This window comes from Haemorhous mexicanus, chromosome Z, assembly GCF_027477595.1.
Source record: "Haemorhous mexicanus isolate bHaeMex1 chromosome Z, bHaeMex1.pri, whole genome shotgun sequence".
NCBI classification, from domain to species: Eukaryota; Metazoa; Chordata; class Aves; order Passeriformes; family Fringillidae; genus Haemorhous; species Haemorhous mexicanus.
In genome coordinates this window covers 4558064-4583311 of record NC_082381.1, presented here as the reverse complement: position 1 = coordinate 4583311, position 25248 = coordinate 4558064, and the positions used below count along the sequence as shown (strand labels likewise).

The 25248-nt window shown below is 50.9% G+C and overlaps 1 protein-coding gene across 1 annotated transcript in view; it reads left to right on the top strand.

The window, feature by feature from the left end:
* Positions 1-18273: 18273 nt before the first annotated feature.
* Positions 18274-25248, top strand: part of LOC132342060 (serine/threonine-protein kinase PAK 3-like) — a 47880-nt gene continuing 40905 nt past the window's right edge. The window contains exons 1-3 of the mRNA XM_059874252.1: positions 18274-18306; positions 20067-20198; positions 23575-23706. Of these exons, the coding sequence (XP_059730235.1) occupies positions 18274-18306; positions 20067-20198; positions 23575-23706 (297 nt within the window). The remainder of the gene's footprint in view (positions 18307-20066; positions 20199-23574; positions 23707-25248) is intronic.

The window sequence follows — 25248 nt, the reverse complement described above, 5'->3', positions numbered from 1 at the left end:
GCAGGTGTTGCTGTAGATGCGAGAGGAAGTCAAGTTATAAGCCCTAGGTAACGGCTTAACCCTATGATTCCCTCTTGCCACAGGTGACAAGACCAAGAGCTGTCTTTCCTCTGGCTCTCTCTCCAATTGCTGAAGAAGCCAAGGAGGAGGAAGATGAGCAAGAAAAACTGAAGCGTCCAGCTGTGGTCACGTCACCGCCTGCTCGGACCAAAAGAGTAAGTGCCCATTCTGGGGGTGCTGTCTTGAGTGCAAGGCAGAGGTGCAAGTTTCTGAGCATCCAGCACTTGCTGTTGCTGGCTGAGGATGCTGAGTGCTGGAGTCCTGCACGACGTAGCCGTTTCCTGTGGGCAGTGACAACAAGAAATTGGCCTATGAGCTGTCGTGCTAGGGCACTGAAGAGCTTGGAGCTGCGGCTGAGCTTCTGGCTGCTTGGCTCAGGGAAGCTCCATCTCTGGGCTTCTGCAGTGTTATAGCCAAGGCCGCACGTGTTAGTGCTGGAGGTCAAAAGGCTCTGTTGGGTTTTGTTTCCTCGTTTTGGAAAGGTGTCTTTGGCTTGTGGAAGTGTTCTGCAGTTTTCTTGAGTGGTTCCTCACTTGTAGAGTCTTTGTTGACCCAGCTGCCTTCTGGCTTTTGCTCAGGTTCAAGGAGATGTTTGTGTTGTCCATGAAGCTGTGGGGAGCCAATCTTGTGTGTGGCCAAAGAAAGGAACCAAGGAGTTGCGAAGCCTCCTTGTGAGGCAAACAGCAGAAGGGGCAACTCTCTGTTGATCACTTTTGGGCTGAAGTCTGCAGCTTTGGCATGTGCCTTGGAGGCCGGAGAGGGTGTGAAGCTGCAAGTCCTTGACAGCTGTCTTGTGTTGCTCAGAAGAGGAAGGCCATCTTGAAATGGTGGATGCTGTATTTGAAGTCAAACAAGCAACTTTTTAGATAAGGAGCTGTGTGGGTCAGAAGGAGGCAGGGTTGCTGCAGGTCTGGAGAAGCTGCAGATGAAGCAGACTGTGGCCCGGTGGCCAAGAAGGCCAAGGGCATCGTGGCCTGTGTCGGCAGCAGTGGGGGCAGCAGGAGCAGGGCAGTGAGCGTCGCCCTGTGCTTGGCAGCACTGCGGCCACAGCTGGAGTGCTGTGTGCAGCTGTGGGCCCCTGGGAAGCAGAAAGTGATAGAGGGGCTGGAGCGTGCGCAGAGAAGGCCACGGGAGCTAGGCAAGGAGGTGGAGCACAAGGCCTGTGAGGAGGTGCTGAAGGAGCTTTAGCCAGGAAATGGGGAGGCTCATGAGGGACATTCAAACAGACTTCCATAGATGCCTACCTGGCCATGCTCACCACAAGGGCTTTTTCCCTTATAAACATCCACTCTCTGCATCCAAGTGTTTTAGACACATGTAGAGCTGACACTTCCATAGATGCCTACCTGGCCATGCTCACCACAAGGGCTTTTTCCCTTATAAACATCCACTCTCTGCATCCAAGTGTTTTAGACACATGTAGAGCTGACACTTCCATCTTATTGTTGGTTGCTTTCCTAGGAGGAGAACCCTTCTTGAGTTTCTAGTTTTCCAGCAATCATGGACGCTTCTGCACTATTTTCTGGCCCTTAACAATGCAATGAAAGAGAATCTGAACCCTTTCTGGTTTTCCACGTCTACCGCTGCCGTCGCAAAGGCCTTGCTGTCTCTTTCCGACTTTTCAGAGCTTTCAAGTACTATAAGCTGTGTTTTGCATAGGCAATGTGGCTTGCTTATAGCAGACAGGAAGGAATATTGAATTCCTAGCGATGTACTCATCTGCTGAATTTGCCAATTTCAATCTGGTTGGAGTGACTTAGAATGCCTATGCCAACAGAGCAGATGAGTTCGCCTTAGCAGGTGTTGCTGTAGATGCGAGAGGAAGTCAAGTTATAAGCCCTAGGTAACGGCTTAACCCTATGATTCCCTCTTGCCACAGGTGACAAGACCAAGAGCTGTCTTTCCTCTGGCTCTCTCTCCAATTGCTGAAGAAGCCAAGGAGGAGGAAGATGAGCAAGAAAAACTGAAGCGTCCAGCTGTGGTCACATCACCGCCTGCTCGGACCAAAAGAGTAAGTGCCCATTCTGGGGGTGCTGTCTTGAGTGCAAGGCAGAGGTGCAAGTTTCTGAGCAGCCAGCACTTGCTGTTGCTGGCTGAGGATGCTGAGTGCTGGAGTCCTGCACGACGTAGCCGTTTCCTGTGGGCAGTGACAACAAGAAATTGGCCTATGAGCTGTCGTGCTAGGGCACTGAAGAGCTTGGAGCTGCGGCTGAGCTTCTGGCTGCTTGGCTCAGGGAAGCTCCATCTCTGGGCTTCTGCAGTGTTATAGCCAAGGCCGCACGTGTTAGTGCTGGAGGTCAAAAGGCTCTGTTGGGTTTTGTTTCCTCGTTTTGGAAAGGTGTCTTTGGCTTGTGGAAGTGTTCTGCAGTTTTCTTGAGTGGTTCCTCACTTGTAGAGTCTTTGTTGACCCAGCTGCCTTCTGGCTTTTGCTCAGGTTCAAGGAGATGTTTGTGTTGTCCATGAAGCTGTGGGGAGCCAATCTTGTGTGTGGCCAAAGAAAGGAACCAAGGAGTTGCGAAGCCTCCTTGTGAGGCAAACAGCAGAAGGGGCAACTCTCTGTTGATCACTTTTGGGCTGAAGTCTGCAGCTTTGGCATGTGCCTTGGAGGCCGGAGAGGGGGTGAAGCTGCAAGTCCTTGACAGCTGTCTTGTGTTGCTCAGAAGAGGAAGGCCATCTTGAAATGGTGGATGCTGTATTTGAAGTCAAACAAGCAACTTTTTAGATAAGGAGCTGTGTGGGTCAGAAGGAGGCAGGGTTGCTGCAGGTCTGGAGAAGCTGCAGATGAAGCAGACTGTGGCCCGGTGGCCAAGAAGGCCAAGGGCATCGTGGCCTGTGTCGGCAGCAGTGGGGGCAGCAGGAGCAGGGCAGTGAGCGTCGCCCTGTGCTTGGCAGCACTGCGGCCACAGCTGGAGTGCTGTGTGCAGCTGTGGGCCCCTGGGAAGCAGAAAGTGATAGAGGGGCTGGAGCGTGCGCAGAGAAGGCCACGGGAGCTAGGCAAGGAGGTGGAGCACAAGGCCTGTGAGGAGGTGCTGAAGGAGCTTTAGCCAGGAAATGGGGAGGCTCATGAGGGACATTCAAACAGACTTCCATAGATGCCTACCTGGCCATGCTCACCACAAGGGCTTTTTCCCTTATAAACATCCACTCTCTGCATCCAAGTGTTTTAGACACATGTAGAGCTGACACTTCCATAGATGCCTACCTGGCCATGCTCACCACAAGGGCTTTTTCCCTTATAAACATCCACTCTCTGCATCCAAGTGTTTTAGACACATGTAGAGCTGACACTTCCATCTTATTGTTGGTTGCTTTCCTAGGAGGAGAACCCTTCTTGAGTTTCTAGTTTTCCAGCAATCATGGACGCTTCTGCACTATTTTCTGGCCCTTAACAATGCAATGAAAGAGAATCTGAAACCTTTCTGGTTTTCCACGTCTACCGCTGCCGTCGCAAAGGCCTTGCTGTCTCTTTCCGACTTTTCAGAGCTTTCAAGTACTATAAGCTGTGTTTTGCATAGGCAATGTGGCTTGCTTATAGCAGACAGGAAGGAATATTGAATTCCTAGCGATGTACTCATCTGCTGAATTTGCCAATTTCAATCTGGTTGGAGTGACTTAGAATGCCTATGCCAACAGAGCAGATGAGTTCGCCTTAGCAGGTGTTGCTGTAGATGCGAGAGGAAGTCAAGTTATAAGCCCTAGGTAACGGCTTAACCCTATGATTCCCTCTTGCCACAGGTGACAAGACCAAGAGCTGTCTTTCCTCTGGCTCTCTCTCCAATTGCTGAAGAAGCCAAGGAGGAGGAAGATGAGCAAGAAAAACTGAAGCGTCCAGCTGTGGTCACATCACCGCCTGCTCGGACCAAAAGAGTAAGTGCCCATTCTGGGGGTGCTGTCTTGAGTGCAAGGCAGAGGTGCAAGTTTCTGAGCAGCCAGCACTTGCTGTTGCTGGCTGAGGATGCTGAGTGCTGGAGTCCTGCACGACGTAGCCGTTTCCTGTGGGCAGTGACAACAAGAAATTGGCCTATGAGCTGTCGTGCTAGGGCACTGAAGAGCTTGGAGCTGCGGCTGAGCTTCTGGCTGCTTGGCTCAGGGAAGCTCCATCTCTGGGCTTCTGCAGTGTTATAGCCAAGGCCGCACGTGTTAGTGCTGGAGGTCAAAAGGCTCTGTTGGGTTTTGTTTCCTCATTTTGGAAAGGTGTCTTTGGCTTGTGGAAGTGTTCTGCAGTTTTCTTGAGTGGTTCCTCACTTGTAGAGTCTTTGTTGACCCAGCTGCCTTCTGGCTTTTGCTCAGGTTCAAGGAGATGTTTGTGTTGTCCATGAAGCTGTGGGGAGCCAATCTTGTGTGTGGCCAAAGAAAGGAACCAAGGAGTTGCGAAGCCTCCTTGTGAGGCAAACAGCAGAAGGGGCAACTCTCTGTTGATCACTTTTGGGCTGAAGTCTGCAGCTTTGGCATGTGCCTTGGAGGCCGGAGAGGGGGTGAAGCTGCAAGTCCTTGACAGCTGTCTTGTGTTGCTCAGAAGAGGAAGGCCATCTTGAAATGGTGGATGCTGTATTTGAAGTCAAACAAGCAACTTTTTAGATAAGGAGCTGTGTGGGTCAGAAGGAGGCAGGGTTGCTGCAGGTCTGGAGAAGCTGCAGATGAAGCAGACTGTGGCCCGGTGGCCAAGAAGGCCAAGGGCATCGTGGCCTGTGTCGGCAGCAGTGGGGGCAGCAGGAGCAGGGCAGTGAGCGTCGCCCTGTGCTTGGCAGCACTGCGGCCACAGCTGGAGTGCTGTGTGCAGCTGTGGGCCCCTGGGAAGCAGAAAGTGATAGAGGGGCTGGAGTGTGCGCAGAGAAGGCCACGGGAGCTAGGCAAGGAGGTGGAGCACAAGGCCTGTGAGGAGGTGCTGAAGGAGCTTTAGCCAGGAAATGGGGAGGCTCATGAGGGACATTCAAACAGACTTCCATAGATGCCTACCTGGCCATGCTCACCACAAGGGCTTTTTCCCTTATAAACATCCACTCTCTGCATCCAAGTGTTTTAGACACATGTAGAGCTGACACTTCCATAGATGCCTACCTGGCCATGCTCACCACAAGGGCTTTTTCCCTTATAAACATCCACTCTCTGCATCCAAGTGTTTTAGACACATGTAGAGCTGACACTTCCATCTTATTGTTGGTTGCTTTCCTAGGAGGAGAACCCTTCTTGAGTTTCTAGTTTTCCAGCAATCATGGACGCTTCTGCACTATCTTCTGGCCCTTAACAATGCAATGAAAGAGAATCTGAACCCTTTCTGGTTTTCCACGTCTACCGCTGCCGTCGCAAAGGCCTTGCTGTCTCTTTCCGACTTTTCAGAGCTTTCAAGTACTATAAGCTGTGTTTTGCATAGGCAATGTGGCTTGCTTATAGCAGACAGGAAGGAATATTGAATTCCTAGCGATGTACTCATCTGTTGAATTTGCCAATTTCAATCTGGTTGGAGTGACTTAGAATGCCTATGCCAACAGAGCAGATGAGTTCTCCTTAGCAGGTGTTGCTGTAGATGCGAGAGGAAGTCAAGTTATAAGCCCTAGGTAACGGCTTAACCCTATGATTCCCTCTTGCCACAGGTGACAAGACCAAGAGCTGTCTTTCCTCTGGCTCTCTCTCCAATTGCTGAAGAAGCCAAGGAGGAGGAAGATGAGCAAGAAAAACTGAAGCGTCCAGCTGTGGTCACGTCACCGCCTGCTCGGACCAAAAGAGTAAGTGCCCATTCTGGGGGTGCTGTCTTGAGTGCAAGGCAGAGGTGCAAGTTTCTGAGCATCCAGCACTTGCTGTTGCTGGCTGAGGATGCTGAGTGCTGGAGTCCTGCACGACGTAGCCGTTTCCTGTGGGCAGTGACAACAAGAAATTGGCCTATGAGCTGTCGTGCTAGGGCACTGAAGAGCTTGGAGCTGCGGCTGAGCTTCTGGCTGCTTGGCTCAGGGAAGCTCCATCTCTGGGCTTCTGCAGTGTTATAGCCAAGGCCGCACGTGTTAGTGCTGGAGGTCAAAAGGCTCTGTTGGGTTTTGTTTCCTCGTTTTGGAAAGGTGTCTTTGGCTTGTGGAAGTGTTCTGCAGTTTTCTTGAGTGGTTCCTCACTTGTAGAGTCTTTGTTGACCCAGCTGCCTTCTGGCTTTTGCTCAGGTTCAAGGAGATGTTTGTGTTGTCCATGAAGCTGTGGGGAGCCAATCTTGTGTGTGGCCAAAGAAAGGAACCAAGGAGTTGCGAAGCCTCCTTGTGAGGCAAACAGCAGAAGGGGCAACTCTCTGTTGATCACTTTTGGGCTGAAGTCTGCAGCTTTGGCATGTGCCTTGGAGGCCGGAGAGGGGGTGAAGCTGCAAGTCCTTGACAGCTGTCTTGTGTTGCTCAGAAGAGGAAGGCCATCTTGAAATGGTGGATGCTGTATTTGAAGTCAAACAAGCAACTTTTTAGATAAGGAGCTGTGTGGGTCAGAAGGAGGCAGGGTTGCTGCAGGTCTGGAGAAGCTGCAGATGAAGCAGACTGTGGCCCGGTGGCCAAGAAGGCCAAGGGCATCGTGGCCTGTGTCGGCAGCAGTGGGGGCAGCAGGAGCAGGGCAGTGAGCGTCGCCCTGTGCTTGGCAGCACTGCGGCCACAGCTGGAGTGCTGTGTGCAGCTGTGGGCCCCTGGGAAGCAGAAAGTGATAGAGGGGCTGGAGCGTGCGCAGAGAAGGCCACGGGAGCTAGGCAAGGAGGTGGAGCACAAGGCCTGTGAGGAGGTGCTGAAGGAGCTTTAGCCAGGAAATGGGGAGGCTCATGAGGGACATTCAAACAGACTTCCATAGATGCCTACCTGGCCATGCTCACCACAAGGGCTTTTTCCCTTATAAACATCCACTCTCTGCATCCAAGTGTTTTAGACACATGTAGAGCTGACACTTCCATAGATGCCTACCTGGCCATGCTCACCACAAGGGCTTTTTCCCTTATAAACATCCACTCTCTGCATCCAAGTGTTTTAGACACATGTAGAGCTGACACTTCCATCTTATTGTTGGTTGCTTTCCTAGGAGGAGAACCCTTCTTGAGTTTCTAGTTTTCCAGCAATCATGGACGCTTCTGCACTATTTTCTGGCCCTTAACAATGCAATGAAAGAGAATCTGAACCCTTTCTGGTTTTCCACGTCTACCGCTGCCGTCGCAAAGGCCTTGCTGTCTCTTTCCGACTTTTCAGAGCTTTCAAGTACTATAAGCTGTGTTTTGCATAGGCAATGTGGCTTGCTTATAGCAGACAGGAAGGAATATTGAATTCCTAGCGATGTACTCATCTGCTGAATTTGCCAATTTCAATCTGGTTGGAGTGACTTAGAATGCCTATGCCAACAGAGCAGATGAGTTCTCCTTAGCAGGTGTTGCTGTAGATGCGAGAGGAAGTCAAGTTATAAGCCCTAGGTAACGGCTTAACCCTATGATTCCCTCTTGCCACAGGTGACAAGACCAAGAGCTGTCTTTCCTCTGGCTCTCTCTCCAATTGCTGAAGAAGCCAAGGAGGAGGAAGATGAGCAAGAAAAACTGAAGCGTCCAGCTGTGGTCACATCACCGCCTGCTCGGACCAAAAGAGTAAGTGCCCATTCTGGGGGTGCTGTCTTGAGTGCAAGGCAGAGGTGCAAGTTTCTGAGCAGCCAGCACTTGCTGTTGCTGGCTGAGGATGCTGAGTGCTGGAGTCCTGCACGACGTAGCCGTTTCCTGTGGGCAGTGACAACAAGAAATTGGCCTATGAGCTGTCGTGCTAGGGCACTGAAGAGCTTGGAGCTGCGGCTGAGCTTCTGGCTGCTTGGCTCAGGGAAGCTCCATCTCTGGGCTTCTGCAGTGTTATAGCCAAGGCCGCACGTGTTAGTGCTGGAGGTCAAAAGGCTCTGTTGGGTTTTGTTTCCTCGTTTTGGAAAGGTGTCTTTGGCTTGTGGAAGTGTTCTGCAGTTTTCTTGAGTGGTTCCTCACTTGTAGAGTCTTTGTTGACCCAGCTGCCTTCTGGCTTTTGCTCAGGTTCAAGGAGATGTTTGTGTTGTCCATGAAGCTGTGGGGAGCCAATCTTGTGTGTGGCCAAAGAAAGGAACCAAGGAGTTGCGAAGCCTCCTTGTGAGGCAAACAGCAGAAGGGGCAACTCTCTGTTGATCACTTTTGGGCTGAAGTCTGCAGCTTTGGCATGTGCCTTGGAGGCCGGAGAGGGGGTGAAGCTGCAAGTCCTTGACAGCTGTCTTGTGTTGCTCAGAAGAGGAAGGCCATCTTGAAATGGTGGATGCTGTATTTGAAGTCAAACAAGCAACTTTTTAGATAAGGAGCTGTGTGGGTCAGAAGGAGGCAGGGTTGCTGCAGGTCTGGAGAAGCTGCAGATGAAGCAGACTGTGGCCCGGTGGCCAAGAAGGCCAAGGGCATCGTGGCCTGTGTCGGCAGCAGTGGGGGCAGCAGGAGCAGGGCAGTGAGCGTCGCCCTGTGCTTGGCAGCACTGCGGCCACAGCTGGAGTGCTGTGTGCAGCTGTGGGCCCCTGGGAAGCAGAAAGTGATAGAGGGGCTGGAGCGTGCGCAGAGAAGGCCACGGGAGCTAGGCAAGGAGGTGGAGCACAAGGCCTGTGAGGAGGTGCTGAAGGAGCTTTAGCCAGGAAATGGGGAGGCTCATGAGGGACATTCAAACAGACTTCCATAGATGCCTACCTGGCCATGCTCACCACAAGGGCTTTTTCCCTTATAAACATCCACTCTCTGCATCCAAGTGTTTTAGACACATGTAGAGCTGACACTTCCATAGATGCCTACCTGGCCATGCTCACCACAAGGGCTTTTTCCCTTATAAACATCCACTCTCTGCATCCAAGTGTTTTAGACACATGTAGAGCTGACACTTCCATCTTATTGTTGGTTGCTTTCCTAGGAGGAGAACCCTTCTTGAGTTTCTAGTTTTCCAGCAATCATGGACGCTTCTGCACTATTTTCTGGCCCTTAACAATGCAATGAAAGAGAATCTGAACCCTTTCTGGTTTTCCACGTCTACCGCTGCCGTCGCAAAGGCCTTGCTGTCTCTTTCCGACTTTTCAGAGCTTTCAAGTACTATAAGCTGTGTTTTGCATAGGCAATGTGGCTTGCTTATAGCAGACAGGAAGGAATATTGAATTCCTAGCGATGTACTCATCTGCTGAATTTGCCAATTTCAATCTGGTTGGAGTGACTTAGAATGCCTATGCCAACAGAGCAGATGAGTTCTCCTTAGCAGGTGTTGCTGTAGATGCGAGAGGAAGTCAAGTTATAAGCCCTAGGTAACGGCTTAACCCTATGATTCCCTCTTGCCACAGGTGACAAGACCAAGAGCTGTCTTTCCTCTGGCTCTCTCTCCAATTGCTGAAGAAGCCAAGGAGGAGGAAGATGAGCAAGAAAAACTGAAGCGTCCAGCTGTGGTCACATCACCGCCTGCTCGGACCAAAAGAGTAAGTGCCCATTCTGGGGGTGCTGTCTTGAGTGCAAGGCAGAGGTGCAAGTTTCTGAGCAGCCAGCACTTGCTGTTGCTGGCTGAGGATGCTGAGTGCTGGAGTCCTGCACGACGTAGCCGTTTCCTGTGGGCAGTGACAACAAGAAATTGGCCTATGAGCTGTCGTGCTAGGGCACTGAAGAGCTTGGAGCTGCGGCTGAGCTTCTGGCTGCTTGGCTCAGGGAAGCTCCATCTCTGGGCTTCTGCAGTGTTATAGCCAAGGCCGCACGTGTTAGTGCTGGAGGTCAAAAGGCTCTGTTGGGTTTTGTTTCCTCGTTTTGGAAAGGTGTCTTTGGCTTGTGGAAGTGTTCTGCAGTTTTCTTGAGTGGTTCCTCACTTGTAGAGTCTTTGTTGACCCAGCTGCCTTCTGGCTTTTGCTCAGGTTCAAGGAGATGTTTGTGTTGTCCATGAAGCTGTGGGGAGCCAATCTTGTGTGTGGCCAAAGAAAGGAACCAAGGAGTTGCGAAGCCTCCTTGTGAGGCAAACAGCAGAAGGGGCAACTCTCTGTTGATCACTTTTGGGCTGAAGTCTGCAGCTTTGGCATGTGCCTTGGAGGCCGGAGAGGGGGTGAAGCTGCAAGTCCTTGACAGCTGTCTTGTGTTGCTCAGAAGAGGAAGGCCATCTTGAAATGGTGGATGCTGTATTTGAAGTCAAACAAGCAACTTTTTAGATAAGGAGCTGTGTGGGTCAGAAGGAGGCAGGGTTGCTGCAGGTCTGGAGAAGCTGCAGATGAAGCAGACTGTGGCCCGGTGGCCAAGAAGGCCAAGGGCATCGTGGCCTGTGTCGGCAGCAGTGGGGGCAGCAGGAGCAGGGCAGTGAGCGTCGCCCTGTGCTTGGCAGCACTGCGGCCACAGCTGGAGTGCTGTGTGCAGCTGTGGGCCCCTGGGAAGCAGAAAGTGATAGAGGGGCTGGAGCGTGCGCAGAGAAGGCCACGGGAGCTACGCAAGGAGGTGGAGCACAAGGCCTGTGAGGAGGTGCTGAAGGAGCTTTAGCCAGGAAATGGGGAGGCTCATGAGGGACATTCAAACAGACTTCCATAGATGCCTACCTGGCCATGCTCACCACAAGGGCTTTTTCCCTTATAAACATCCACTCTCTGCATCCAAGTGTTTTAGACACATGTAGAGCTGACACTTCCATAGATGCCTACCTGGCCATGCTCACCACAAGGGCTTTTTCCCTTATAAACATCCACTCTCTGCATCCAAGTGTTTTAGACACATGTAGAGCTGACACTTCCATCTTATTGTTGGTTGCTTTCCTAGGAGGAGAACCCTTCTTGAGTTTCTAGTTTTCCAGCAATCATGGACGCTTCTGCACTATTTTCTGGCCCTTAACAATGCAATGAAAGAGAATCTGAAACCTTTCTGGTTTTCCACGTCTACCGCTGCCGTCGCAAAGGCCTTGCTGTCTCTTTCCGACTTTTCAGAGCTTTCAAGTACTATAAGCTGTGTTTTGCATAGGCAATGTGGCTTGCTTATAGCAGACAGGAAGGAATATTGAATTCCTAGCGATGTACTCATCTGTTGAATTTGCCAATTTCAATCTGGTTGGAGTGACTTAGAATGCCTATGCCAACAGAGCAGATGAGTTCTCCTTAGCAGGTGTTGCTGTAGATGCGAGAGGAAGTCAAGTTATAAGCCCTAGGTAACGGCTTAACCCTATGATTCCCTCTTGCCACAGGTGACAAGACCAAGAGCTGTCTTTCCTCTGGCTCTCTCTCCAATTGCTGAAGAAGCCAAGGAGGAGGAAGATGAGCAAGAAAAACTGAAGCGTCCAGCTGTGGTCACATCACCGCCTGCTCGGACCAAAAGAGTAAGTGCCCATTCTGGGGGTGCTGTCTTGAGTGCAAGGCAGAGGTGCAAGTTTCTGAGCAGCCAGCACTTGCTGTTGCTGGCTGAGGATGCTGAGTGCTGGAGTCCTGCACGACGTAGCCGTTTCCTGTGGGCAGTGACAACAAGAAATTGGCCTATGAGCTGTCGTGCTAGGGCACTGAAGAGCTTGGAGCTGCGGCTGAGCTTCTGGCTGCTTGGCTCAGGGAAGCTCCATCTCTGGGCTTCTGCAGTGTTATAGCCAAGGCCGCACGTGTTAGTGCTGGAGGTCAAAAGGCTCTGTTGGGTTTTGTTTCCTCGTTTTGGAAAGGTGTCTTTGGCTTGTGGAAGTGTTCTGCAGTTTTCTTGAGTGGTTCCTCACTTGTAGAGTCTTTGTTGACCCAGCTGCCTTCTGGCTTTTGCTCAGGTTCAAGGAGATGTTTGTGTTGTCCATGAAGCTGTGGGGAGCCAATCTTGTGTGTGGCCAAAGAAAGGAACCAAGGAGTTGCGAAGCCTCCTTGTGAGGCAAACAGCAGAAGGGGCAACTCTCTGTTGATCACTTTTGGGCTGAAGTCTGCAGCTTTGGCATGTGCCTTGGAGGCCGGAGAGGGGGTGAAGCTGCAAGTCCTTGACAGCTGTCTTGTGTTGCTCAGAAGAGGAAGGCCATCTTGAAATGGTGGATGCTGTATTTGAAGTCAAACAAGCAACTTTTTAGATAAGGAGCTGTGTGGGTCAGAAGGAGGCAGGGTTGCTGCAGGTCTGGAGAAGCTGCAGATGAAGCAGACTGTGGCCCGGTGGCCAAGAAGGCCAAGGGCATCGTGGCCTGTGTCGGCAGCAGTGGGGGCAGCAGGAGCAGGGCAGTGAGCGTCGCCCTGTGCTTGGCAGCACTGCGGCCACAGCTGGAGTGCTGTGTGCAGCTGTGGGCCCCTGGGAAGCAGAAAGTGATAGAGGGGCTGGAGCGTGCGCAGAGAAGGCCACGGGAGCTAGGCAAGGAGGTGGAGCACAAGGCCTGTGAGGAGGTGCTGAAGGAGCTTTAGCCAGGAAATGGGGAGGCTCATGAGGGACATTCAAACAGACTTCCATAGATGCCTACCTGGCCATGCTCACCACAAGGGCTTTTTCCCTTATAAACATCCACTCTCTGCATCCAAGTGTTTTAGACACATGTAGAGCTGACACTTCCATAGATGCCTACCTGGCCATGCTCACCACAAGGGCTTTTTCCCTTATAAACATCCACTCTCTGCATCCAAGTGTTTTAGACACATGTAGAGCTGACACTTCCATCTTATTGTTGGTTGCTTTCCTAGGAGGAGAACCCTTCTTGAGTTTCTAGTTTTCCAGCAATCATGGACGCTTCTGCATTATTTTCTGGCCCTTAACAATGCAATGAAAGAGAATCTGAACCCTTTCTGGTTTTCCACGTCTACCGCTGCCGTCGCAAAGGCCTTGCTGTCTCTTTCCGACTTTTCAGAGCTTTCAAGTACTATAAGCTGTGTTTTGCATAGGCAATGTGGCTTGCTTATAGCAGACAGGAAGGAATATTGAATTCCTAGCGATGTACTCATCTGCTGAATTTGCCAATTTCAATCTGGTTGGAGTGACTTAGAATGCCTATGCCAACAGAGCAGATGAGTTCTCCTTAGCAGGTGTTGCTGTAGATGCGAGAGGAAGTCAAGTTATAAGCCCTAGGTAACGGCTTAACCCTATGATTCCCTCTTGCCACAGGTGACAAGACCAAGAGCTGTCTTTCCTCTGGCTCTCTCTCCAATTGCTGAAGAAGCCAAGGAGGAGGAAGATGAGCAAGAAAAACTGAAGCGTCCAGCTGTGGTCACATCACCGCCTGCTCGGACCAAAAGAGTAAGTGCCCATTCTGGGGGTGCTGTCTTGAGTGCAAGGCAGAGGTGCAAGTTTCTGAGCATCCAGCACTTGCTGTTGCTGGCTGAGGATGCTGAGTGCTGGAGTCCTGCACGACGTAGCCATTTCCTGTGGGCAGTGACAACAAGAAATTGGCCTATGAGCTGTCGTGCTAGGGCACTGAAGAGCTTGGAGCTGCGGCTGAGCTTCTGGCTGCTTGGCTCAGGGAAGCTCCATCTCTGGGCTTCTGCAGTGTTATAGCCAAGGCCGCACGTGTTAGTGCTGGAGGTCAAAAGGCTCTGTTGGGTTTTGTTTCCTCGTTTTGGAAAGGTGTCTTTGGCTTGTGGAAGTGTTCTGCAGTTTTCTTGAGTGGTTCCTCACTTGTAGAGTCTTTGTTGACCCAGCTGCCTTCTGGCTTTTGCTCAGGTTCAAGGAGATGTTTGTGTTGTCCATGAAGCTGTGGGGAGCCAATCTTGTGTGTGGCCAAAGAAAGGAACCAAGGAGTTGCGAAGCCTCCTTGTGAGGCAAACAGCAGAAGGGGCAACTCTCTGTTGATCACTTTTGGGCTGAAGTCTGCAGCTTTGGCATGTGCCTTGGAGGCCGGAGAGGGGGTGAAGCTGCAAGTCCTTGACAGCTGTCTTGTGTTGCTCAGAAGAGGAAGGCCATCTTGAAATGGTGGATGCTGTATTTGAAGTCAAACAAGCAACTTTTTAGATAAGGAGCTGTGTGGGTCAGAAGGAGGCAGGGTTGCTGCAGGTCTGGAGAAGCTGCAGATGAAGCAGACTGTGGCCCGGTGGCCAAGAAGGCCAAGGGCATCGTGGCCTGTGTCGGCAGCAGTGGGGGCAGCAGGAGCAGGGCAGTGAGCGTCGCCCTGTGCTTGGCAGCACTGCGGCCACAGCTGGAGTGCTGTGTGCAGCTGTGGGCCCCTGGGAAGCAGAAAGTGATAGAGGGGCTGGAGCGTGCGCAGAGAAGGCCACGGGAGCTAGGCAAGGAGGTGGAGCACAAGGCCTGTGAGGAGGTGCTGAAGGAGCTTTAGCCAGGAAATGGGGAGGCTCATGAGGGACATTCAAACAGACTTCCATAGATGCCTACCTGGCCATGCTCACCACAAGGGCTTTTTCCCTTATAAACATCCACTCTCTGCATCCAAGTGTTTTAGACATGTAGAGCTGACACTTCCATCTTATTGTTGGTTGCTTTCCTAGGAGGAGAACCCTTGTTGAGTTTCTAGTTTTCCAGCAATCATGGACGCTTCTGCACTATTTTCTGGCCCTTAACAATGCAATGAAAGAGAATCTGAACCCTTTCTGGTTTTCCACGTCTACTGCTGCCGTCGCAAAGGCCTTGCTGTCTCTTTCCTACTTTTCAGAGCTTTCAAGAACTATAAGCTGTGTTTTGCATAGACAATGTTGCTTGCTTATAGCAGACAGGAAGGAATATTGAATTCCTAGCGATGTACTCATCTGTTGAATTTGCCAATTTCAATCTGGTTGGAGTGACTTAGAATGCCTATGCCAACAGAGCAGATGAGTTCTCCTTAGCAGGTGTTGCTGTAGATGCGAGAGGAAGTCAAGTTATAAGCCCTAGGTAACGGCTTAACCCTATGATTCCCTCTTGCCACAGGTGACAAGACCAAGAGCTGTCTTTCCTCTGGCTCTCTCTCCAATTGCTGAAGAAGCCAAGGAGGAGGAAGATGAGCAAGAAAAACTGAAGCGTCCAGCTGTGGTCACATCACCGCCTGCTCGGACCAAAAGAGTAAGTGCCCATTCTGGGGGTGCTGTCTTGAGTGCAAGGCAGAGGTGCAAGTTTCTGAGCAGCCAGCACTTGCTGTTGCTGGCTGAGGATGCTGAGTGCTGGAGTCCTGCAGGATGTAGGCATTTCCTGTGGCAGTGACAGCAAGAAATTGGCCTTTGACTTGTCATGCTGGGGCACTGTAGAGCTGGGGGCGGCGGCTGAGCATCTGGCTGCTTGGCTTAGGGAAGGTGCTCCTTTGGGCTTCTGCGATGTTATGGCCAAGGGCACATGTGGTAGTGCTGGAGGTCAGAGGGCTCTTTTGGTTTTTTTTCCCTTTTTGGAGAGGTGTCTTTGGCTTTTGGAATTGTTCTTCAGATTTTTTGAGTCGTTCTTCACTGGTAGAGTCTCTGTTGACCCAGCTGCCTTTTGGCTTTTGCTCAGATTCAAGGAAATGTTTCTGCTGTCCTTGAAGCTGTGGCTGGCCTTTCTGGTTGCGTGTAGCCAAAGAAAGGAACCGCGCAGTGTCGAAGCCTCCTTGTGAGGCAAGCAGCAGAAGGGGCAAGTTTCTGTTGATCACTTTTGGGCTGAAGTCTGCAGCTTTGGCAATTGCATTGGTACCTGCAGTGGGGGTGAAGCTGCAAGTCCTTGACAGCTGTCTTGTGTTGCTCAGAAGAGGAAGGCCATCTTGAAATGGTGGATGCTGTATTTGAAGTCAAACAAGCAACTTTTTAGATAAGGAGCTGTGTGGGTCAGAAGGAGGCAGGGTTGCTGCAGGTCAGGAGAAGCTGCAGATGAGGCAGACCGTGGCCTGGTGGCCAAGAAGGCCAAGGGCATCGTGGCCTGTGTCAATGGCAGTGGGGGCAGCAGGAGCAGGGCCGTCAGCGTCGCTCTGTGCCTGGCACCACTGCGGCCACAGCTGGAGTGCTGTGTGCAGCTGTGGGCCCCTGGGAAGCAGGAAGTGTTTGAGGGGCTGGTGCATGTGCTGAGTAGGCCACGGGAGCTGGGCTTGGGTGTGGAGCACAAGGCCAGTGAGGAGGTGCTTAGGGACTGAGGGAGCTTTAGATTGGACAAGGGGAGGCACATAAAGGACCTTCAAGCAGAATTCCTTAGATGCCTACATGACAGTGTTCACCACAAGGGCTCTTTCCCTTCACATCATCCTCTCTCTGCATCCATGTGTTTTAGACACAGGCAGCGATGACACTTCCATCTATTTGTTTTTTGGTTTCCTAAGAGGAGATGCATTGTTCATTTTCTAGTTTTCCAGCAATCATGGATGCTTCTGCACTATTTTCCAGCTCTTATCATGCAATGAAAGGGATTTTGAACACTTTCTGGTTTTCCATGTCTGCTGCAGCTGTCTCAAAAGCCTTGCTGTCTCTTTCCTACTTTTCCATTTGATATCTTTCTAGACCTAAAAGCTGTGTTTTGCATAGACAACGTTGCTTGCTTCTAGCAGATTTCTTAGCAATGTAAAGATCTGTTGACCTGGCCCATTTCAATCTGGTTGAAGTGACTAAGAATGCCATTGCCAACAAAGTTCATGAGTTCTCCTTAGGTGCTGTTGCTGTAGATGCGATAGGAAATGAAATTATACGCCCTAGGTAACAGCTTATCCATGATCCACCTCTTGCCACAGGTGCCAAGGCCAAGAGTCCTCTATCCTCTGGCTCTCCCTCCAATTGCTGAAGAAGCCAAGGAGGAGGAAGATGAGCAAGAAAAACGAAAACGTCCAGCTGTGGTCAAATGGCCGCCTGCTCATACCAAAAGAGTAAGTGCCCATTCTGGGCTGCTGAGGTGCAAGTTTCTGAGCAGCCAGCACTTGCGGTTGCTGGCTGAGCATGCTGAGTGCTGGAGTCCTGCAGGATGTAGGCATTTCCTGTAGGCAGTGACAGCAAGAAATTGGCCTTTGACCTGTCATGCTGGGGCACTGATGAGCTGGGGTCTGCGGCTGAGCATCTGGCTGCTTGGCTTAAGGACGCTGCTTCTCTGGGCTTCTGCAGTGTGACGCACAAGGGCGCATGTGGTAATGCTGGAGGTCAAAAGGCTCTGTTGGTTTGTTTTCCCCTTTTGGAAAGGTGTCTTTGGCTTGTGGAATTGTTCTGCAGTTTTCTTGAGTCCTTCCTCACGTATAGAGTCTCTTTTGTCCCAGCTGACTTTTGGCTTCAATAAGCTGCAAGGAGATGTTTGTATAGTCCATGAAGCTGTGGCAGGCCTTTCTTGTTGCATGTGGCCAAAGAAAGGAACCGCGCAGTGTCGAAGCCTCCTTGTTAGGCAAACAGCAGAAGGGGCAAGTATCTGTTGATCCGTTTTGCCCAGAAGTCTGCGGCTTTGGCAATTGCATTGGTACCCGCAGTGGGGGTGAAGCTGCAAGTCCTTGACGGCTGTCTTGTGTTGCTCAGAAGAGGAAGGCCATCTTGAAATGGTGGCTGGTGTACTTGAAGTCAAACAAGCAACTTTGTGGATGGGGAGCTGTGTCGGTCCGAAGGAGGCAGGGGTGCTGCAGGTCTGGAGAAGCTGCAGATGAAGCAGACTGTGGCCCGGTGGCCAAGAAGGCCAAGGGCATTGTGGCCTGTGTCAGCAGCAGTGGGGGCAGCAGGAGCAGGGCAGTGAGCATCGCCCTGTGCTGGGCAGCGCTGCGGCCACAGGTGGAGTGCTGTGTGCAGCTGTGGGCCCTTGGGAAGCAGAAAGTGATAGAGGGGCTGCTGCGTGTGCAGAGAAGGCCACAGGATCTGGCTAAGTTAGTGGAGCACAAGGCCAGTGAGGAGGTGGTGAGTGAGCTTTAGCCTGGACAAGGGCAGGCTCATGGGGGACTATATAGATGCCTTCATGAGACTGCTCACCACAAGGGCTGTTTCCCTTTCCAAATGTCTGCTCTCTGCATCCAAGTGTTTTAGAGACATGCAGAGATTACACTTTCATCTTGGATTTTGTTGGTTTCCGAGGAGGAGAAGCCCTGTTCATTTTCGAGTTTTCCAGCAAGCATGGAAGCTTCTGCACTATTTTCCGTCTTATATCATGCAATGAAAGGGATTCTGAACCCTTTCTGGTTTTCCATGTCTGCCACAGCAGTTGCAAAAGCCTTGCTGGATCTTTCCTACTTTTCCATTACAGAGCTTTCACGAAATAAAAAGCTGCATTTTGCACAAACAACGTTGCTCACTGAAAGCAGACAGGGAGGAGTAATGAATTCTTAGCAATATATAATGATCTGTTGAATTGGCCCGTTTCAGTCTGGGAGTAACTTAGGATGCCATTACCAACAAAGTTGATGAGTTCTTCTTAGCAGATGTGGCTGTAGATGTGAGGGGGAATCAAGTTATAAGCCCTAGGTAATGGCTTATCCCTATGATTCCCTCTTGCCACAGGTGACAAGACCAAGAGCTGTCTTTCCTCTGGCTCTCCCTCCAATTGCTGAAGAAGCCAAGGAGGAGGAAGATGAGCAAGAAAAACTGAAGCGTGCAGCTGTGGTCACATCACCGCCTGCTCGTTCCAAGAGAGTAAGTGCCTATTGTGTGTGGTGCTGTCTTTAGTACAAGGCAGAGGTGCAAGTTTCTGAGCAGCCAGCACTTGCTGTTGCTGGCTGAGGATGCTGAATGCTGGAGTCCTGTATGATATAATCATTTCCTGTAGGCAGTGACAGCAAGAAATTGGCCTTTGACCTGTCATGCTGGGTGGGGCACTGAAGATCTTGGGGCGGCAGCTGAGCTTCTGGCTGCTTTGCTCAGGAAAGCTGCTTCTCTGGGCTTCTGCGATGTTATGGCCAAGGGCCAAGTTGTAGTGCTGGAGCTCAAAGGGCTCTTTTGGTTTGTTTTCCCTTTTTGGAAAGGTGTCTTTGGCTTGTGGAAATGTTTTTAGGTTTTCTTGAGTCGTTCCTCACTTGTAGAGTGTCTGTTGGCCCAGCTGTCTTTTGGCTTTTGCTAAGCTGCATGGAGATGATTGTGCTGTCCATGATGCTGTGGGGAGCCATTCTTGTCTCAGGTGGCCAAAGAAAGGAACCGCGCAGTGTCGAAGCCTCCTTGTGAGGCAAACAGCAGAAGGGGCAAGTATCTGTTGATCCGTTTTGCCCGGAAGTCTGCAGCTTTGGCAATTGCATTGGAGCCCGCAGTGGGGGTGAAGCTGCAAGTCCTTGACTGCTGTCTTGTGTTGCTCAGAAGAGGAAGGCCATCTTGAAATGGTGGATGCTGTATTTGAAGTCAAACAAGTACCGTTGTGGATGGGGAGCTGTGTGGGTCAAAAGGAGGCAGGGTGCTGCTGTTGCAGGTCACCTGAGGATGAGGCAGACTGTGGCCCGGTGGCCAAGAAGGCCGAGGTCATCGTGGCCTGTGTCAGCAGCAGTGGGGCAGCAGGAGCAGGGCAGTGAGCGTCGCCCTGTGCTGGGCAGCGCTGCAGCCACAGCTGGAGTGCTGTGTGCAGCTGTGGGCTCCTGGGAAGCAGAAAGTGATTAGGGGCTGAAGTGTATGCAGAGAATTCCACGGGAGCTGGGCTGGGGTGTGGAGCACAAGGCCAGTGAGGAGGTGCTGGAGAAGCTTTACCCTGGACAAGGGGAGGCTCATGAAGGACCTTCAAGAAGACTTCCTTGGATGCCTACATGACAGTGCTTACCACAAGGGCTGTTCCCCTGCCAAAAGTCCCCTCCCCGCATCCAAGTGTTTTAGACACAGGCAAAGCTGACACTTTGATCTTATTGTTGGTTGGTTTCCTAGGAGGAGAAGCCCTCTTCATTTTCTCTTTTTCCAGCCAGCAAAGATGCCTCTGTACTACTTTTCTGGCTCTTATCATGCAATGAAAGGGATTCTGAACCCTTTCTGGTTTCCATTGTGTCAGCAGGAGTTGCAAAGGTCTTGCTGGCTCGTTTCTTCTTTTCTATTTTAGAGCTTTCAAGAAGTAAAATCTGCATTTGCAGAGACAATGTTGCTCATTAAAAGAGCCAGGAAAGAATATCAAATACATAGCCATATTCTATTCTGTTGAATTGGCCCATTTCAATCTGGTTGGAGTGACTTAGAATGACATTGCCGACAAAGCTGATGATTTCCTTTTAGCAGATGTGGTTATAGATCTAAGGAGAAATGGGGTTATAATTGATGGGTAATAGCCTGTCCGTCATGCTTCTCTCTTGCCACAGGTTACAAGACCAAGAACCATCTCTCCCCTGCCTCCCTCTGCTCCTGGAGAAGAAGCCAAAGATGAGGAAGTTGAGCAAGTCAAATGGAAGCGTCCAGCTGTGGTCACACCACAGGCTGTTCATTCCAAGAGAGTAAGTGCCCATTCTGTGATGCTGTCTTTAGAGCAAAGCAGAGGTGCAAGTTTCTGAGCAGCCAGCACTTGCTGTTGCTGACTGAGGATGCTGACTGCTGGAGTCCTGCAGGATGTAGGCATTTCCTGAAGGCAGTGACAGCAAGAAATTGGCCTATGAGCTGTAATGCTGGGGCACTGAAGAGCCCGGGGTTGCAGCTGAGCTTCTGGCTGTTTGGCTCAGAGAAGCTCCATCTCTGGGCTTCTGCGGTGTTATGGCCAAGGGCGAATGTGGTAGTGCTGGAGGTCAAAAGGCTCTTTTGGTTTGTTTTCCCTTTTTGGAAAGGTGTCTTTGGTTTGTGGAAGTGTTCTGCAGTTTTCTTGAGTCGTTCCTCACGTATAGAGTCTCTGTTAGCCCAGCTGCCTTTTGGCTTTTGCTAAGCTGCAAGGAGATGATTGTACAGTCCATGAAGCTGTGGGGAGCCGATCTTGTCATGTGTGTGGCCAAAGAAAGGAACCGCGCAGTGTCGAAGCCTCCTTGTGAGGCAAACAGCAGAAGGGGCAACTTTCTGTTGATCCATTTTTCCCGGAAGTCTGCAGCTTTGGCAAGTGCCTTGGAGCCCGCAGTGGGGGTGAAGCTGCAAGTCCTTGACAGCTGTCTTGTGTTGCTCAGAAGAGGAAGGCCATCTTGAAATGGTGGCTGCTGTACTTGAAGTCAAACAAGCAACGTTGTGGATGGGGAGCTGTGTGGGTCAGAAGGAGGCAGGGTTGCTGCAGGTCTGGAGAAGCTGCAGATGAAGCAGACTGTGGCCCAGTGGCCAAGAAGGCCAAGGGCATTGTGGCCTGTGTCAGCAGCAGTGGGGCAGCAGGAGCAGGGCAGTGAGCATCGCCCTGTGCTGGGCAGCGCTGCGGCCACAGGTGGAGTGCTGTGTGCAGCTGTGGGCCCCTGGGAAGCAGAAAGTGATAGAGGGGCTGCTGCGTGTGCAGAGAAGGCCACAGGATCTGGCTAAGTTAGTGGAGCACAAGGCCAGTGAGGAGGTGGTGAGTGAGCTTTAGCCTGGACAAGGGCAGGCTCATGGGGGACTATATAGATGCCTTCATGAGACTGCTCACCACAAGGGCTGTTTCCCTTTCCAAACGTCTGCTCTCTGCATCCAAGTGTTTTAGAGACATGCAGAGATTACACTTTCATCTTGGATTTTGTTGGTTTCCTAGGAGGAGAAGCCCTGTTCATTTTCGAGTTTTCCAGCAAGCATGGAAGCTTCTGCACTATTTTCCGTCTTATATCATGCAATGAAAGGGATTCTGAACCCTTTCTGGTTTTCCATGTCTGCCACAGCAGTTGCAAAAGCCTTGCTGGATCTTTCCTACTTTTCCATTACAGAGCTTTCACGAAATAAAAAGCTGCATTTTGCACAAACAACGTTGCTCACTGAAAGCAGACAGGGAGGAGTAATGAATTCTTAGCAATATATAATGATCTGTTGAATTGGCCCGTTTCAGTCTGGGAGTAACTTAGGATGCCATTACCAACAAAGTTGATGAGTTCTTCTTAGCAGATGTGGCTGTAGATGTGAGGGGGAATCAAGTTATAAGCCCTAGGTAATGGCTTATCCCTATGATTCCCTCTTGCCACAGGTGACAAGACCAAGAGCTGTCTTTCCTCTGGCTCTCCCTCCAATTGCTGAAGAAGCCAAGGAGGAGGAAGATGAGCAAGAAAAACTGAAGCGTGCAGCTGTGGTCACATCACCGCCTGCTCGTTCCAAGAGAGTAAGTGCCTATTGTGTGTGGTGCTGTCTTTAGTACAAGGCAGAGGTGCAAGTTTCTGAGCAGCCAGCACTTGCTGTTGCTGGCTGAGGATGCTGAATGCTGGAGTCCTGTATGATATAATCATTTCCTGTAGGCAGTGACAGCAAGAAATTGGCCTTTGACCTGTCATGCTGGGTGGGGCACTGAAGATCTTGGGGCGGCAGCTGAGCTTCTGGCTGCTTTGCTCAGGAAAGCTGCTTCTCTGGGCTTCTGCGATGTTATGGCCAAGGGCCAAGTTGTAGTGCTGGAGCTCAAAGGGCTCTTTTGGTTTGTTTTCCCTTTTTGGAAAGGTGTCTTTGGCTTGTGGAAATGTTTTTAGGTTTTCTTGAGTCGTTCCTCACTTGTAGAGTGTCTGTTGGCCCAGCTGTCTTTTGGCTTTTGCTAAGCTGCATGGAGATGATTGTGCTGTCCATGATGCTGTGGGGAGCCATTCTTGTCTCAGGTGGCCAAAGAAAGGAACCGCGCAGTGTCGAAGCCTCCTTGTGAGGCAAACAGCAGAAGGGGCAAGTATCTGTTGATCCGTTTTGCCCGGAAGTCTGCAGCTTTGGCAATTGCATTGGAGCCCGCAGTGGGGGTGAAGCTTCAAGTCCTTGACTGCTGTCTTGTGTTGCTCAGAAGAGGAAGGCCATCTTGAAATGGTGGATGCTGTATTTGAAGTCAAACAAGTACCGTTGTGGATGGGGAGCTGTGTGGGTCAAAAGGAGGCAGGGTGCTGCTGTTGCAGGTCACCTGAGGATGAGGCAGACTGTGGCCCGGTGGCCAAGAAGGCCGAGGTCATCGTGGCCTGTGTCAGCAGCAGTGGGGCAGCAGGAGCAGGGCAGTGAGCGTCGCCCTGTGCTGGGCAGCGCTGCAGCCACAGCTGGAGTGCTGTGTGCAGCTGTGGGCTCCTGGGAAGCAGAAAGTGATTAGGGGCTGAAGTGTATGCAGAGAATTCCACGGGAGCTGGGCTGGGGTGTGGAGCACAAGGCCAGTGAGGAGGTGCTGGAGAAGCTTTACCCTGGACAAGGGGAGGCTCATGAAGGACCTTCAAGAAGACTTCCTTGGATGCCTACATGACAGTGCTTACCACAAGGGCTGTTCCCCTGCCAAAAGTCCCCTCCCCGCATCCAAGTGTTTTAGACACAGGCAAAGCTGACACTTTGATCTTATTGTTGGTTGGTTTCCTAGGAGGAGAAGCCCTCTTCATTTTCTCTTTTTCCAGCCAGCAAAGATGCCTCTGTACTACTTTTCTGGCTCTTATCATGCAATGAAAGGGATTCTGAACCCTTTCTGGTTTCCATTGTGTCAGCAGGAGTTGCAAAGGTCTTGCTGGCTCGTTTCTTCTTTTCTATTTTAGAGCTTTCAAGAAGTAAAATCTGCATTTGCAGAGACAATGTTGCTCATTAAAAGAGCCAGGAAAGAATATCAAATACATAGCCATATTCTATTCTGTTGAATTGGCCCATTTCAATCTGGTTGGAGTGACTTAGAATGACATTGCCGACAAAGCTGATGATTTCCTTTTAGCAGATGTGGTTATAGATCTAAGGAGAAATGGGGTTATAATTGATGGGTAATAGCCTGTCCGTCATGCTTCTCTCTTGCCACAGGTTACAAGACCAAGAACCATCTCTCCCCTGCCTCCCTCTGCTCCTGGAGAAGAAGCCAAAGATGAGGAAGTTGAGCAAGTCAAATGGAAGCGTCCAGCTGTGGTCACACCACAGGCTGTTCATTCCAAGAGAGTAAGTGCCCATTCTGTGATGCTGTCTTTAGAGCAAAGCAGAGGTGCAAGTTTCTGAGCAGCCAGCACTTGCTGTTGCTGACTGAGGATGCTGACTGCTGGAGTCCTGCAGGATGTAGGCATTTCCTGAAGGCAGTGACAGCAAGAAATTGGCCTATGAGCTGTAATGCTGGGGCACTGAAGAGCCCGGGGTTGCAGCTGAGCTTCTGGCTGTTTGGCTCAGAGAAGCTCCATCTCTGGGCTTCTGCGGTGTTATGGCCAAGGGCGAATGTGGTAGTGCTGGAGGTCAAAAGGCTCTTTTGGTTTGTTTTCCCTTTTTGGAAAGGTGTCTTTGGTTTGTGGAAGTGTTCTGCAGTTTTCTTGAGTCGTTCCTCACGTATAGAGTCTCTGTTAGCCCAGCTGCCTTTTGGCTTTTGCTAAGCTGCAAGGAGATGATTGTACAGTCCATGAAGCTGTGGGGAGCCGATCTTGTCATGTGTGTGGCCAAAGAAAGGAACCGCGCAGTGTCGAAGCCTCCTTGTGAGGCAAACAGCAGAAGGGGCAACTTTCTGTTGATCCATTTTTCCCGGAAGTCTGCAGCTTTGGCAAGTGCCTTGGAGCCCGCAGTGGGGGTGAAGCTGCAAGTCCTTGACAGCTGTCTTGTGTTGCTCAGAAGAGGAAGGCCATCTTGAAATGGTGGCTGCTGTACTTGAAGTCAAACAAGCAACGTTGTGGATGGGGAGCTGTGTGGGTCAGAAGGAGGCAGGGTTGCTGCAGGTCTGGAGAAGCTGCAGATGAAGCAGACTGTGGCCCAGTGGCCAAGAAGGCCAAGGGCATCGTGGCCTGTGTCAGCAGCAGTGGGGCAGCAGGAGCAGGGCAGTGAGCATCGCCCTGTGCTGGGCAGCGCTGCGGCCATAGGTGGAGTGCTGTGTGCAGCTGTGGGCCCCTTGGAAGCAGAAAGTGTTTGAGGGGCAGGAGAGTTTGCAGAGAAGGCCACAGGATCTGGCTAAGTTAGTGGAGCACAAGGCCAGTGAGGAGCTGAGGGAGCTTTAGCCTTAACCACTGAAACCTTGTGAGGGACCTTCAGTATCTCCTCTGTGCATGCAATATTTTACCTACTTTTGGAATTGGCTTTCTTCTCCTTTTTTTATTGTGATTTTTTTTCTTTGCCTAGAGGAAGTGTCTTGTTCATTTTCTTTTTCTCCCAACTAAACTGCTTTTCCTCTTTATTTCCTGCCCTTTTACAGTACTCGGACTGCTACAATTTTTATTCCAAAGTGTCACTTCTCGTGAATGCAGTATATTTTTGCATGAGAACACACCGTTTGGTACAGGGATGTTGGTGCAGAAGAAGCTTTTGTGGCTCCAGGCCTGCCAGCATCACTTTGAACTTAAGAGTGCCTGTGACTTTCTGTAGACAAGGAAATCAATGTGTGTTTTCTTTGGGAATTTAGCAGGAGATCAATGCCCTTGCATTCCAGCTGCTCCTCAGAGATCAGAAGAGCTGGTAGGGGCTGGCCTTTATTTCTTTTTATTGCTTCCAGCCACTTTAGCACCATCAGTA